This window comes from Micropterus salmoides, unplaced genomic scaffold (genome assembly GCF_014851395.1).
Source record: "Micropterus salmoides isolate LMB-PRFRI ecotype aquatic unplaced genomic scaffold, ASM1485139v1 Ms_hic_scaffold_7, whole genome shotgun sequence".
NCBI lineage: Eukaryota > Metazoa > Chordata > Actinopteri > Centrarchiformes > Centrarchidae > Micropterus > Micropterus salmoides.
In genome coordinates this window covers 10,561,399-10,577,234 of record NW_024044459.1, presented here as the reverse complement: position 1 = coordinate 10,577,234, position 15,836 = coordinate 10,561,399, and the positions used below count along the sequence as shown (strand labels likewise).

The 15,836-nt window shown below is 40.4% G+C and overlaps 1 protein-coding gene across 2 annotated transcripts in view; it reads left to right on the top strand.

The window, feature by feature from the left end:
* Positions 1-2,252: 2,252 nt before the first annotated feature.
* cds1 (CDP-diacylglycerol synthase (phosphatidate cytidylyltransferase) 1) overlaps positions 2,253-15,836 on the top strand; it is a 45,691-nt gene continuing 32,107 nt past the window's right edge. For both annotated transcript variants that reach the window (XM_038704103.1, XM_038704104.1), the window contains exons 1-2: positions 2,253-2,608; positions 15,615-15,772. In XM_038704103.1, coding sequence (XP_038560031.1) covers positions 2,540-2,608; positions 15,615-15,772 — 227 coding nt within the window. In that variant the 5' untranslated portion in view covers positions 2,253-2,539. The remainder of the gene's footprint in view (positions 2,609-15,614; positions 15,773-15,836) is intronic.

The following is a 15,836-nucleotide window of genomic DNA, read 5'->3' as shown; positions in this document are numbered from 1 at the left end:
TACTTGAAAGTGATCTCACATTGAGAGAGCCATTTTAAAAGTTTGTTTTGGGTGCTGGAGTTGGTGCAGTTGTCTTAATCCTTAAGATTACTATTATTTCTGTGGGGATGTGCACATTTTGGTTTACTGGTCTATGCGTGATGATGACAGAATCAGGGTCTTTGGAACAGCGCTTGGAGCAGACGGCTTTACATGCCAGCAGGTGGAGACAGTTCTTAGTGGCAGTGAGGCAGAGATCTGTTCAGTAACCGGTGGTGTGTCCAGGTGTGCTGCATGAATGATTAGTCATTCATGTAAGTCATGTTATAGCTTAAGTCCCAAAAGTTTACTTAAGTAAAGTACAGAACTTATAAGCAAATGTACTTAAAGTGTCAAAATATTTTTATGCAGACAAACAGCCCCTGTGATTATTATATTAATATATATGCTATGACAGTATCATTATACGGATGCATCAGTATGGAAGCATTTTACTGTTGTGGTTAGCTGGTTGAGCTGGAGCTAATATATAATGGGGAAATTGACTTCTCTCTTTTGTTGTAATCTCTGTTCGTCTGGCTTTTAGGTGTCTGGGTTGCCATGAGTCGTCTTGCCTGTTGTTACGACCCCCTGTTGGTCTAGGGGTGTTGGGGCCATAAACATATAGGCACAACTGGTAGATCTTAACAAGGTAAGTTTATTGGTAACAGAAGAGATGTAGACAGGTAACAAAAAAACAAAAGGAGGGTGGACGAGGGTGCTGCGAAAATAACAAACCAAGTTCAAATAAAAAGGTCCTCAAAAGGAGGCCTGTACCTATCTATCGTTTTAAACAGGGTTGATTCTTACTACAAAAGAACACAAAGCACAGCACCCACTCCACCTGGTTAAAACTAACACAATAGTAAACAGAACAATAAGTGAATTTCTCCACTGCACCCAAATGTGGAGCTAACATACAAAGGTATGCAAATGTTTACCTAAACACAATGTACAGCTAATAGGCAAGGAAGGTGGATAGTTCCACTAAACACAAAGTACAACAGACAGGCTATGCAGTCAATACCAGCAGCACACAAGTCAACAGGCGGTGACAAGCTGCCTGGAGCAACAGGTGGACTCTCCTTATGAGCCGGAGGTAATTAACGTGGTGACGAGCCATTGGTTGAGTGGAAAACAGAGGGAACCAATGGGCGGTACAGATGTCAGCACCCCAGAAACCAGGAAGTAGGCGGGTCTTCATTCCCCAGGGACACAGCCTACTTGGTAGAGATGAGAAAGGGAAAAGGGGAAATACAAAGGTGACAGCGACAGCCGTGACACTGTATGTACTAACATTTGTAGACTGCTGTTCTGCTCTTCCATTGAGAGATACCTGATACTTAGGCCTTACTTGTCCATACTGATCATGTGACTACTTGCCAAGAAACAGCTCAAAGCTGACCATTTTGTTTTTGCCCTAGAAGGCAATGAGATATTAAAGCCTTTTTTTAAATCCCTCTGGAGTGCCTCACATTTCTGTTAAGTAGTTTAAACTGTTACAACGTCCTATATTTTATGTTTTCTTTGAAAAACCATAATCAGCAAGTAACTAGTAACTATAACTGTATGTTAAATGTAGTGGATTAAAAAGTGCAATGGCAGTGACATATAGTAGAAGTATAAAGTAGATCAACTGGAAGCATCCAAATAAAAGTAAACTCAAAAACATTGTACTCAAATAAAGTGGTGGAAGTTAAGAAGTAAAAGTAGCATTGCAACAGTGTAGAGATAAAAGGCACATATTCCAAATTTTACTTTAGTAATGTGCAAATATATTTGTAAGCACCAAAAGTAAAAGTACTCATTATTCAGAACTGCCCATTTGCCCATGGTGGGGCTAATTTTACTTTGCTGGGAAGCTTGAATTTCCTCCCAGGGATCAATGAAAATGTATCTTATCTTAACCAATAGTAATACATCATAATTTATTTGTTGATTAAATTTTGCTTTATTAATCCCAACCTGGAAAATAACTAATAACTGGAGTTATCCAATAAATAGTAGTAGATAAATAATTATGGCATTTACGTCTGGGTTCTAGTGGTAGAAAGTAGCAGAAAATAAAAATACTCAAGTACTTGAGTAAAGGTGGTTGTTGTGACGTAGAGCCAACATCTGAAGAAAGACTGGAAGAAAGGAAAAGGAAATGGATTGCAAGTTTTTCCCTTGGCAAAGCATTTACTTTGAAAGTTTCCTCCGGAAGCTGCGTGTCTTTGATTTATGGATCTTGACTGTGGTAGGAGGAGAGCAGGGACAGGGACTGCGGTGATAAACAAACACACGCAGTGGAGTCCTTATTCTCGAGCTCGGTTGCAGCGCTTTGGCAACACCGGCTGACTCTCAGGAAAGCTGACCTTCAAGGACCGAGTTTTAAAGTCAAACCCGCGTTACAAATCCAGGACTTTATCTTAAAAATCCGGGATTTTATCTTCTTCTCCCTCCCTCCCTCACTCCCTCCTTCCCCCGGAGTCGGCTTATGTGACACATTTAACGTCCCGGGCTGCGAAACGAGCGAAACATGACGGAGCTGAGGAAGCGAGGCGGAGGCGGAGGAGACCCTGACAGCTCCGAGAATATCAGCGACAAGGTAAGCGTCACCGTAACGAGTGAAAAGACACCACTTTCCCCTTGAGACGTCGCCCTCAAAACAAGTTAGTCCGGTTGTTGTCAGGCGCTGGCCAACCGGCTAAGCTAGCTGGGTTGCCAGGTTAGCAGGGAGCTAAATAAGCTAGATAGTTAGCTGCTGGTTCCTGCACTGTAATCCTGCAACAACAACATCAACAACACAGTCACGGACACAGCTTTGTATTAAGAAATACAGGCTTCTGCTTGGTTTGAGGTTCACGTCCTCAGCGTGGCTGGGAATCACAACATCTTCACACCGTCATTATGAAATAGACTCATCAATGTCATTCTCGGGTTGTTGGTACAGTGAAGACGTTGTGTGTCAGGCTGAATATTATTGAGCTTGAAAGTTAGATTTGTATAGTTGTGTTACAGTGTTAGAACAGGTGAAAGCTTTGGTAGGCCTCTTGGCATGTAAAAGATAACGTGATGCTGAAATGGAAGTGAAGGGTCCAGTGCTCTCCGAAGTGCATTTTAAAAAAACCTTTCGCTGCAGTGTTGTGTGGCTCTTTCCCCCATTGATGTGAAACATTCTTTTCAACAACATCACCAAACACTTTACTGTCTGCATGACAGTGAGTGAGTCTATAACAAATCAAGTGACAGAGACACATGCGATACCGAAATAGGTTTAGATTCAACTTTAGATTAAAGTGTTGTGACTTCAAAGATTGAATTGATTAATATATTAGCAAGATTTCAAAAAACAGCTAGGGAATGCAAATCACCAATAATATTAATCCATTCTTGACTGTGAGGAGTTTCAGTTATTGCAAATAGAATATCCTTGAGGTTAAGACTGTTCAGTACACACTGAACAAAGACATTTTGAGATTTTTCTTGGCGATGGACGTTTTCACTGTTGTCTGACAATCTGTAAACTAACTGACAAATCTATTAATCACAGAAATGATAAATAGGTTTCTCAATAATGAAAATAACTGGCATGGCAAGTAGACAGAGTAGGGCACTGGGAACATGTGATGGGCATTGTTGGTTTTTTTGGTTTTGTTTGTTTTGTTGGCAAGTTATAGAATAAACAATTCATCTAATAATCAAAGAAATGATCAATAATGTATAACCAGGACTCCAAAGATAAATTGTATTTCAGCATAATCAAGTGTCTTGAAGTCAGTAATGTTTGTGTTTTCTCCGTCTTTCTATAAGCTGAATGTAGCTTTATCTCAGCTACCGCACCTCCGTATTCCTCAGAGTCTTCCCCTCGGTGAGACTGTTTCAAAGGTTAGACACAATCAGCCCTACATAACAGCTCCACTCAGGCGACTTACCAACACCCCCTGTATAATGCATGCAGAGGTCATTGAATAAAATCACCACTGATTAACTCGGCCTCACGGAGGTGGTGATGGGGCAGTGGATAAGATACCTTTGGTGTTAGAGACCCGTGTTCGAATCCACTGTGAGACACCAGTGTGTCCCTGAGCAAGACCCTATACTTAGGTGTCAAATTGAAGGTGTAGCCTCTGCAGAGCCCCCTACTCGTCACCTACGGCGTAGCCTGACGTGCACCTCCTCAAAAATGTACCTACACGTCGAGTCGACGCGGCCCGCAAGCTCTGTGATTTGTCGGCTGGGTAGCCTAGCTCTATCTACAACCTGGAGGAGGAACTAGTGTAAATGAGTGTATTTATATAATATTAAAACATTAAATAAAGAGTAGAATGTTCAGTTAACAGTATACTGTTAGTATAATGTTAATATATTAATTACTATATTCATTAAAATTTCATATAATACTATACTATTTTACCACTAGTTGAATATTAAATCCAGTTTTTCCAGTCCAGGGTTTTATTTATTTAATCCTTGTGAATTAATTTATCGATGTTTGTCTCTGATTTGTTAATGCAAAGTATTATGATCATATAGTTCAACATTTAATAATTTGCTGTAGCACGTCAAACTTTTTATAACGTCCCCCCCATCCAGGCTGTGATTGGTTGGTTGACAAGAAGTGACTGACATCAGCTTTATAAACTATATGAAAAGTTGAAAAACAAAAGGCAGCAATACAGCTAACGTTAACTGGCAAGCGATCTAAAGCCAGACCTTCTTTATCTTATCCCTGTTTTCTTCTGTCTCACCGCTTTAGCTGCCGGCGACACGTAACATTACTGTAACTGTCTCTGTCACAGAGCAACAGGTGTTGTGCCGAATTCTGCCTGCCTGCCGAGAATTGCGTGCACCTTGTGGCTGAAAACACTCATTTATGCTGAGAGGTGGATGCAAGGTGGTGGTGGTGGGGGGTGGGGGAGATAATGAGCAGACTGCAGTGTAAACTGAGAGGAGAGTCTCACACACACAGCACACTTTTTCTGCTTAGATCGCAAACTTTTTGTGGTTATGCAGTCGCACAAGATGACATCACGATTGCAATTAGATTAATCGTGCAGCCCTAATTACAATTTCAAGTCTATGGAAAGGCATGATTAAAATCAAATTTGCCTATGACGGAAAAGTTGAAAATGGTTCAACTTAAGCAAAACATTTGCACGTAGGCTTTATGAATCTGCTTCACAAATGTACAGAGGTGAAAGGAAATCGAGCAAGGAAATAAAAAGAGCTGGAGTCCTTCGTAAGGCTGGACACGGGCACATGGTCGGTGCTTCCATTGCTAGCTAGCTTACAGCTAACATCTGTACAGTCAGTAGTGCATTGGCTATTTGGGACACATTGGTTTGATGATGCTTTCCTCTTTTTTGACATCTTATAACTATTATTACTCTCAAATTAATCACCACACAACCTGACATTAACAAAAGAACTGTCTTAATACTTTGAGTTAGGGATGCACCAAAACGAAAATTCTTGGCCGAAGTGGAAACCAAATATGATGAAAAACTTTCCTCAACACTGAACTAGATTTTTTCCATTTATTTTTATTATTTACTTTTTTAGCATTTCATAAATTAAATAGTCAAAATGTGCTTTTTACTCAGTGTTTCCCATGGGATTTGGAGAGACTATGGTGGTGGGTCCGAGGCCTGAGAGAGTCCGGTAAAGTAAATTACATGTGTCTATTTACTTTTAATGGACACATGTAATATGTTTTATACTTTCTGTGAATATAATCTAATTACAATTATTTCCATACTGTATAGACACCTTATTTGGAAAACCGGACATTGTCAGATGTGTATTCTGTCTGTCGGCTCGCTCTGGGCCATTTCAGTGAATTTATCATAAAGGCTTGAATACGAGGGCACTCCAAATTTATGTGCGGCTAGCTTCGTCTTCTCAGAAACGAGTGACAGAAACACTCAAAGTGGGTCAGACTGTTTGTTGCCTTTTCTAAGACACAAAAATCGCCATTTGCAGACACTGTTCTGCTGAATTGTCGATTTTTGCGTCTTTCGCAGACACTTTAAAGGAGCCCTATTATGCTTTTCCATATTTATGACTTATCTACAATGGTAAAATGTTGGATGTTCATGTTAAACATGGCCAAAGCAAAGTATTTAAAAGAAATCCCAGTTAGGGTTGGGGTTAGCTTGTTTCAGACAGAGGCTAAAATGAAGGCCTATATGAAGGGCCAGTATAAGATGGAACATAGGGTTGGGCCGATAGACGATGCCATTGTCCATCGGCGATGGCTGACGGTCATCACAACGTTGAGCAAGCATCGTGATTGTAAACAACCCCCTAAATTTTTCACATTATATGTGAAAGCAGGTTTTAATCACCACGAACATTATTATTATAAATTTTAAATATGCTTCGCACCTTCTTCAGAATTCTCTTCTCCCCACACTCACCGCCTCTTTCTGCTGCCCCAACCACCCATCTAACGTTAGGCTCCACTTTCTCCATCAGCAGTACGTTTTATAACTTATTTTCCCACCTGCGATCCGTTATCACGGCAGCAGGTGAGCCGCTTGTGGGCTTGTTAATGACGCAGCCTATCAAACAACCGAAACCAACATCTGCACCCTGTGTGTTCAGTGCTGCTTTAACTGGTCCGTGCTTGTAAAATATGCACCGAGTGAAGTCTGTGCGAGTGCGACAGTATAGGACTGGAAATGCAGTATAATAGGTCTCCTTTAAAATGCGCACTGCCGACATTTCAACGTAATTGTTCGGTAAAATTTATTCGGTCTTTTGGCTTATTAGGCCGAACACCGAAAGTATCTTTTTTGCTTTTTTCGGCCGATTTATTTCAGTTGCCAAAAATTCAGTGCATCCCCACTTTGAGTTGAAAGTTTCCAGCGCGAGGTCATGTTTATCCTTGTTTTTAATGCTTTATTTGGATCGGAAATTACCATGCAGCCACACGATAAAAGCTTCTAATATTTGTGGCTAAGAAGCACAAGTTTGCAAAACACTTGCCGACTAGCAAGATGCCATTTGGGATGCCTCTTAAAACCACTCCGCTAGTTTCTTACCAGTGACTGTGAATTATACTGGTTCCTAGTAAAGGGTGCATTCACACCCAACATGTTTGGTGTATTTTATTTGAAATTTGGAGTATTTACTCCATTTTGTATGGTTTCTGAAGGTGAGAACAGTGCCAAGGATTTGGAGTTAACCTCTGCTTAGTTAATTTTTTTTACAAGTCCTCATTGACTTGTAATTACATGGTGTGAGCCTAATTTTACCACATGCATATAATGATGCAGCAAAATTCATTTTTGTACTATGATTGAGACCAGCACTTAAACTGGTTGTGCTCTGCTGTCCACCCCCATTCCCAAAGTTTCGTAACTGTCCTGGCTGTATCTGATCCCTTTCGTCTGAAAGCATAAAATATCTGCGGACTGTCAGAGTGAGAAATAAACCCATCAGTTAAATGATGGCGAAGAAAAACTTTGGTTTCCTGTCTTTGTCAGCTAGTTTGACATGTCCTTGATAAGAAACAGGCTTTCAGTGCAGAGAGATTTTAAACAGGGATGAGTCAGCCCTGTCTTGTTTTGCAGGTTCAAGGATCAGTCTGATGTGTCACGAACTGTGCAGCAACAGCCAAACAGCGATAGTCAGTGAATAAAACTTGTTTTGTAGACAAGCTAAACTTGCACATCCCACACACAATCACACATGCCCATATATATTCACACCCTCCCTGAGTGCTATCACCAAGGCCAATATTTACTTTAATTAATTACATTAATCAGTCAGCCACACATGCAGTACCCAGCAGTGTTTGATCCACAGATTGACCCGGCTGCTCTCCCTTCATTGTCCTGCGTACAGTTGCCGGGACAGTTAGCGGCTGCTCAAGACTCCACATGACAGTTGACCTTGGCGGGCTGTCTGCAGCCCTGAAACCTCCAGCAGCAGCACCGGTAGCGGCAGCAGCAGGCCGTTTTAACGCTCTGCTGGGCACAGTTTTATTCTGCACGGCTCTTTGGACAGCAGAGGAGCCTTTATTGCTTCACATTGTGGCTCTGCATTAATAACATTTTTTGTGTTTTTCAATCTCTAGCTTGGTGAAAGAAAAAAACAATATAGATTTAAGAACTGTGTCATTTGCGTGCCTCTAGGGATAGTAACATGGGTTTGAATATTTTTGTCCGGTGTGAAATCTCATGACAATTATTGGAAGGATTATCCTTCATGTTCCCCAGATAAATCCTGATAACTTCCCCTGATTTTTAATGTAGTGCCACCAAAAGGTCAGGATGTACATACCTCTAAAACTAATGATGGAATGCCTACAGTTTCAGCCTAGCTGTACTATCAACCTGATGATCGCTATCACTAGCCATTTTGTTATCACTTCATCACTCAGTTTGAAGTCATCTGCTTGTCATCTGTACACAACTGTTTGGGGTGATGGTTATTTTTTCCATATCCCATCAGTAGTAACAGACACATATTATTATTATTTTAATGTCTACATTCATCATTTTGCAACCATTTTGCTACCAGATTTTATCAGCGTGTTCAGTGGTACCCAGTGAGCTTAGAATACGTCACTGTGAAGTTAGTGGGTGTGATGAGATCTCACAAGTGTTTCAGCTACTTCCAGTTTCACACGCAGTCCAAAACTGCATAACATTACTACCAGCGGATCAATAACGTAATGCACCGCGGAGTATAGGGCAGGTAGACTTCTTATTAAATGATGACGTTGGTCTGGTAATATTATGACTTTTTTTTCTGGACGTGTCAGCGCGTATTTGCGCAGCACACTCTCTCACCCGTCCCTCGCTCTCTCTCTCTCTCTCTCTCCCTCATGAACACAGCTGCACAAATCAGTCCAACACGACGCTGTCAATGTCGGAGACCCAGCTTAAAAAAAAGTTATTAGCAAGCATGTAAGGAGCCTAGCTAATAAGGAGAGCTAAGTCAACGTTAGAATACAGCTGGGTTTTCGAGGCTAGCATGCTGTATATAGCTGCGACACAGTTACACTGTCATTCTGTGGGAAACACTGAGTTATGATATGAAAAGTTAATAACAGATGAGCTAATAAAGTCCCGTCAATAACTGAATTAAAACGTATTCATTTATCACTGAGATGAAAAGCGGCCACAAATACATTTCAATAGGTTACTTCCCCACAAAAGGGATGACCTTAAATAAGTTGATCTACAGGAGAAAAGTATTTTAAAAGCAATAAAGAATGCCTGAGAGCCTCACTAAATATATTAATATCATTCATGCGTCGTTTAAGAAGTTTTGCCCCACCCCGATTACGGGATCAGCTGTGCACGTTTATAGGTGATAAATATTTATTAGTCCTTTTGGAAATTCACGTGTGTCAAACACTACATCACCTGAGTGCTATACAAGTTATACTAAAGGCTCGTGCAGACTACGTGACTTTCAGCGTCGGTCAGATGGCCGTGCCGTTCACACAACTTGCCGTCATATGACGGCAATCTTGAAGTCGTTGTGGCGTTCACACTACATGACTGATCGGTGACAGGGGGTCACACACTACACAGGCTTTCAGCGGCTGTGTCACCCGACGCAGGTTTCCAAACCGCATTTTGACAAAACACACGTGAAATGTGCGATCCTGCACACGATACAGCTGTTGTTTGTTATTATAAAGATGGCGATTACATTACATTTATTAATTTAGCTGACTTAGAATTGCTATACATCTCAGTGGTCGCACGCCTCTGGAGCAACTAGGGGTTAAGTGTCTTGCTCAGGGACACAACGGTGGATGTCTCACAGTGGAAATTGAACCCACACCAAAGGCAAGCATCTTCTCTATGCGCCATCACCACCCGATTATAAAGACAAAGAATGTGGATGAAAGGATGGATTAGCACACGCAGGTAGCAGGGATTTTCTGAGCTACAGAGAGAGGTGCAGGTGATTTAAAAGGTGCAGCTCCCCGACACCCAGTTAACTCCTGACTGTGAGGTTACAACTCACGGCCCAAGTGTGTACTTATTCAGCTGAGGTCTTCGGCTTACTTTGGCTATCATTCAACTCAACAATCAGTCATGATTTCAGTTAAATGCTAAAGTTGCTGTTAACTGTTAACTTGTCTGCTGCTTTCTGATCAGCTGCCGTCGTGCTGTTGCCGAGGCGACATAAGTTTTGTTTTACGGTTGTGTTACGAGTTGTTGTTGTTTTCTTTAGCTTGAAATAATCCCAGACTTTGGACATTCATGGCAAATCGCAAACATCTTTTTTGATGGGGGGCGGTAAGGGACCTGCATAATGGATAGGGGGGCGCTGGCCCAAAAAGGTTGAGCACCACTGGTTTAAGGTGATACAACGCATGATTCCATTCCATATTTATATATTTCTACATTTATTTATGTTTACTGTATGTTTGTCTACATGTAGCACTGCTGTCCCAGCCCAGCTCCACTAACAGACTTAAAAACTCTTTCGTCCCCCTGGCCATCAGACTGTACAACAGCACCTAGTCGTGGCAGGGAGGACAATAGACAAAAGAACAATTTCTACCTCCATCTGTACTCTTTACTTCCATCTGCACTCCATTTGCACTGTTTACAGTTTCTGCACTGTTTTACTGTGGCTACTGTGTTATAAGTTATTTTAATTCTATTTTAATGTATGTTTAATGTATGTATGTTTCGTATGCTACTGGATACTTGAATTTCCCTCGGGATAAATAAAGTATCTATCTGTCTATCTATCTATCTGTCTTATCACCACAGCAGATTCCTTGTTGTGTGTAAAACACTACTTGCCAATAAAGCTCCTTCTGATTCTGATGATGGGTTATAGTGGGACTTGCCATGTCTGCCCTATTAATAGAAGTGGAACCAATGCAAAATTCAAACACTGTCACTATGACTTAATGACCCTTCCTTCTTTTATTGTTTCCTTCATATTAGCTAGCCTGGCTGTGTCTGTCCAACCCCTTAACTGATACTGGCTGTAATGCACAGTTGTATTCTCTGCAGGCAGGTTTTGTTTGGAAACAGGTAAATGAAAGAGTAAGAAGAACTAATCATCAGCATTTATCATTTGGTCCATAAAATGTCAGAAAATACTGGAAGATTTCCATTACAGTTTATCAAAGCCCAAACTAATGTTCACAAGTTACTTTTTCTATTTGATCAGGAGTCCAAAACTCAAAGTGTTCAGGTTACCATCATATAAGACTAAAAAAACTAGAAAGTATTGGCAAAAGAAAAAGCCAAGCCTTTGAATTTTGTCTACTTCTGCAAATTTAAAGATAAACACGGCCTTAGAGTGGACGTGGCTTGAGCTTCTCGTCACTTGTCCTCTTGGATGATCCTGTCCTCCCCATTCCCCTTCCTCCCGCCTCTCTGCATAGCCAGATGGAGGAGGAGGGGGAGGAGGACAAAGACAAAGGACAGGTGAGTTGAGCTGCAAGGAGAGTCATACATCTGCTTAACTGTCTCTTTGGCTCACAGACTGTTGAAAATAAGCACAACCGGCTGCTTTTATGTTTAACTTTGTGCTTGTGTTTTCTTTTTATATGAACTGGTGTTATATTTATAAATGTTCCGTGCTTGTATTTCTAGTCTTTTTGACCAAACAAATCGCTTTTACACTACATCCACATTTATACAAACAGTGGGGCAAGGGACACTTCAACATGCTGCCTGGAGGAGCCGGTGATTGAACCGCCAACCTTCCGATTAATGGGCAACCCACTCTACCTCCTGAGCCCTAGTGATGATTACAAGTACTCAGGCCCAGGACCCCATAGCATAGCACTGTCATAACTTGAATTATTGCCACATAGATTTGTAGCATTGTTTGATGTGTATAAAGTGTTTGCACAGCGGTTAGCATAGTTAACAAAAGATTAATTGTGTTTGACAGTTTAATTAACAAACTTGTGTACATTCACCCAGATTAGGTAATAATACTGTGACTCTGCGTAACACATTTGTGCGAATGAAATAATGTCATGGCCGAAGCTGAGGCATGTTTTCTGTTGTTGAAACAGTTATTTAACTGTAGCTTTATCAGTGAAACCAGAGTGAGAAGGTACCATTGGCCACAAGTCACTGGCAGATTGAAAAGTGGCCTCTCTGCCATCCACTTTATAAGCTAACAATTTGTCATTGAAGATCCGCTAAGTAAAAAAACTTAGAATAGTGAAAGTGGATATTTCAAGCGCTCAAGACCCTGGCCTAAACTTTTGTCATTAAAAGTAAGTACTCGTGCTCATCCCTGTAATCTGTACTGCAGTATAACCCGTTAGCTGTCAGTCTTGTCCTCGTCAGTGTGTTCATTTTGGATTCTGAAATATGAGAAAATGGTTATTTTGTCTGTCCAACAGCCCAAGATCCAAAGATTCACTTTGAAATCGTGTGAAAAACAGCAAACTTGAGCAAATCCTCGTATTTAAAAAGCTGGAACTAAAGAACGTTGGCTGTTTATTGATAAATGATATATAAACAATTGTTAAAATCAACTAATCAATTAGAAAAGTCAAGCATGCTCTAGAACGTCCTGTCGTGCAAGCACAAGTATAAATTCTTCACAGGATTTTTGAAATTTGAAATCATGGAAATGAAATCGGATATAACTTTTATAAGAACAGGGGAAGAAAGATTCATACATCATGAAGCTAAAATGTACATTTGCATCTAGACTTTATTACACAACCACATAGTTACTAAAGACACGTGAGTCACTCTGTTTTATAATGATCAGAGTGGAAACAGGTGTTGAAGTTATATTTATGTGTCAAGTGGCTTCAACAACATATAGTTTGTGTCTGGTGTCCGCTTAGTGCCATGATTATTGAAAGGAAAGCTGGGCGATTACTGGTTTATCTAACATTTTCTTCAAAGCCAGTGCACTCTTCCAAACCTTCTGTTCTGCAGTGTGTTTCTTCCCTTTTACAGTCAAGATATGTAAGTTACACTGCCAGATAGGACCCTGTAGCTTTCCACTGTTTCAGTCTGCAGGCTTCAGCGTTTCCTCATTAAAACCTGAGTAGAAATCTTCAATTTCACCTCTCCTCTGCTGAACTCCTGAACTCCCAACACCAACTGAAATGTCTCAACCCAAACCTGCTTCCCCTTTCAGCGCTTCTCAAACTAATTACAACAGAGACCTTTTTAAATGAAAAGCTCTCTGATTTAACCCTGATGCCCCCACTTACCGTATTTAGCAACGTTTGAGTAAAAGTAACCATGAAAGGAGAAGAAAAAGGCGCATCAGGGAGCCTCTCAAGTGCGAAAGGAAACATAATCTCCCACAATGGGTGTGTGAGCTCAGGAAGGAATTTCACTTGGTTTTAAAAATAGCCTCTTTTTGGCAGATGAATCATCTCCTCCTCTCACTGCTTTATTACATGACAGACCACGACCGGTGTTAAATCAAGAACAGAAGTGTTGGCCTTAACCGCTAGCACTTTACTTATTAATGATAGAGTGTCATGTTCACACTAATGCTGCTAAATCTGAAAATACACCATGTTCTTGTTTTGGACCGTCCACATTCATTTATGACTAATGTGGCATATACTATATTGCTTTGCAGCAGCAAGAAATATTCCAAATTTCTGTCTCCAGATCTTGCTGACTGTGACTGTTTTATATTGTGCGTTCATGTAGCCGATCATCATGTTATCAACCTTTTTTTTTTTTTATACCTAGGGCTCATTATTTTTATTTTAATGTATTTGATTTTAAACCTACTGATATTAGAAAACGGTAGAAACTTTGACAAAAATATTTAAAACAATTTTGAAAATTATTTCTTTTCTAAATTTTTTTATAATTTAGTTATAATTAGTAAGTCATTTGAATTTCTCCCCATTTTTTTCTTTAGTTTTTGTTATATTGATGCATATCAGAGTTGTAATTATTACTAAAGGACCGTCTTTACTGTAAACTCTAATGAACTCTTTGGAGTAGAAACACTGCAGTGTCTCGCTGAGCAAAATCCATGTGGAAATGTTTTTAACTTCATTTTGTTTATTTTAGGTTAAAAAAATAAGTGATTTTTAAGTAAGATTGAAGTGGAAATCAAACGTAACTAAACCAGACGGTGAATTTTGAATCCGTTTGCAGCTACAACAAGAGGATCCAACAGATGCGATGAACAGGTTTATATAAATCTGTTACATTTGCCCATTCTAGGTTACTTTCAAGAAATAATGTCTGAGACAGAATAGAGGGAGTTTATGTGGGACTGTAGAGGCTGTGTCTGTTGACTGGGTTTAAATCCAGATTAAAGATTCATCAACACTAATAAAGGTGTTTGCCTCCCGGGCAGCGGCCTGTTAACCTGTCGACACCAGGTGTAGACTTTCAGCACTGTCACGCTCAGCCAATAATCCTCCAGCTTCCTAATGAGAGTGGAATCAAACTTTCTCCTTTTATGGACATTCAGGATTTATTAGGTTGAAATGTGTTGAAACTTTGGAATATTTGGAATTGTTATGTTCAGATTACCTTAAACTGTATAAAAAAAATAATTTGTTAAAGGATCTCAGGAAAACATGAAACTGGAAAGTAGTTTTGAAAAAGATTAGATCTTTAGCAATCTCAATCATCAAGATGAATTTGGGAAGATGTTCAGGGTATGTCTTTAATAAAAAAATATTTTACAAGCAGCAAGCTCAGAATTCAGCAAAAAGCCTTGAAAATATATCAATCATCAGCTAAATTTAGACAAGAACAACAACGTTTTTTGCAGTGGCTTTAATTTAATAATTGTAATCACTTGAAAGTAGTCGCAGTAGTTATCAGCATTACTTTGTTCACTAATTGGTTCCAGTTGAAGAGTTAGATCTAAACTGTGCAGAGGTCAGTTAATAAGGGAAGTGTGACACACTCAACAGACATTAGACACAGTGTAGTGAAAGGATGTAGGTGGCGAACGAAAACCACAATATTGCAACAAAACGTGTAATAACAACAGGCTAGTTTTCTAAACATTTCTGTATGTTCATTTAATGTAAAATGTTTGAGAATTAATTTGGAACCTCACAGTCCTAAAGTAGCAGGTTTGTGTAGGAATAAAGTCACTGAAGGTCTGATGGGTTTGAATTCCTGGAGTCTGTCTCTGGTTTCAAAAGAGGAATACACACACACACACACACACACACACACACACACACACACACACACACACACACACACACACACACCTAGACATTCACCTGCAGGCCTACTTGAATCCCAGCCAAGCTTAGAAGACAAATGCACCAGTTCTGTAGTCTCCTCCTTGGTGAAAGACTAAACTCTGGCCTAATTAACCCGCCGTTGGCCTGGTTCTGAATGCCTCCTCTCTGTTTTGACTGGATTCTATTTGACTACCTCATCATTTACTTGTCGTTTGCATCTCAGAAGCGCTCACACTGTACATCCTTCTTTTGTTTCTTGTTAGGATGATACTGCTTATACTCTTCTCCCGTTCTGTTATCACCTTGTGTACAATGCACCACTGTCTGCCTCTGTTTTCTACACTGGCCTGTGTGTCATGTAAACGCTCACATGGCTTGAGCTTGGAGCTCACATGGCTCCACTATCTTAAGTCAGAATTTGAATATCTGTGTGTGTCTGTGTTTGTTCTGGCAGGAGGCCGAAAGTGATGACAGGCTGGGCCTGCAAGGCGATGCGGAGGGAGAATGTGATGGAGACTCCAAAGCAGACACTCCAGATGTTCCTTCCTCCACAGCAGACACAGACAACACTCCACAATACCTGAACAAAGCTCTGGAAGGCCTGCCGCCCAGGTACACGCTGCTCAAACACCAATGCTCACAAGAGATGGATGCCAGCAGATGTTGTCTGTTTCCT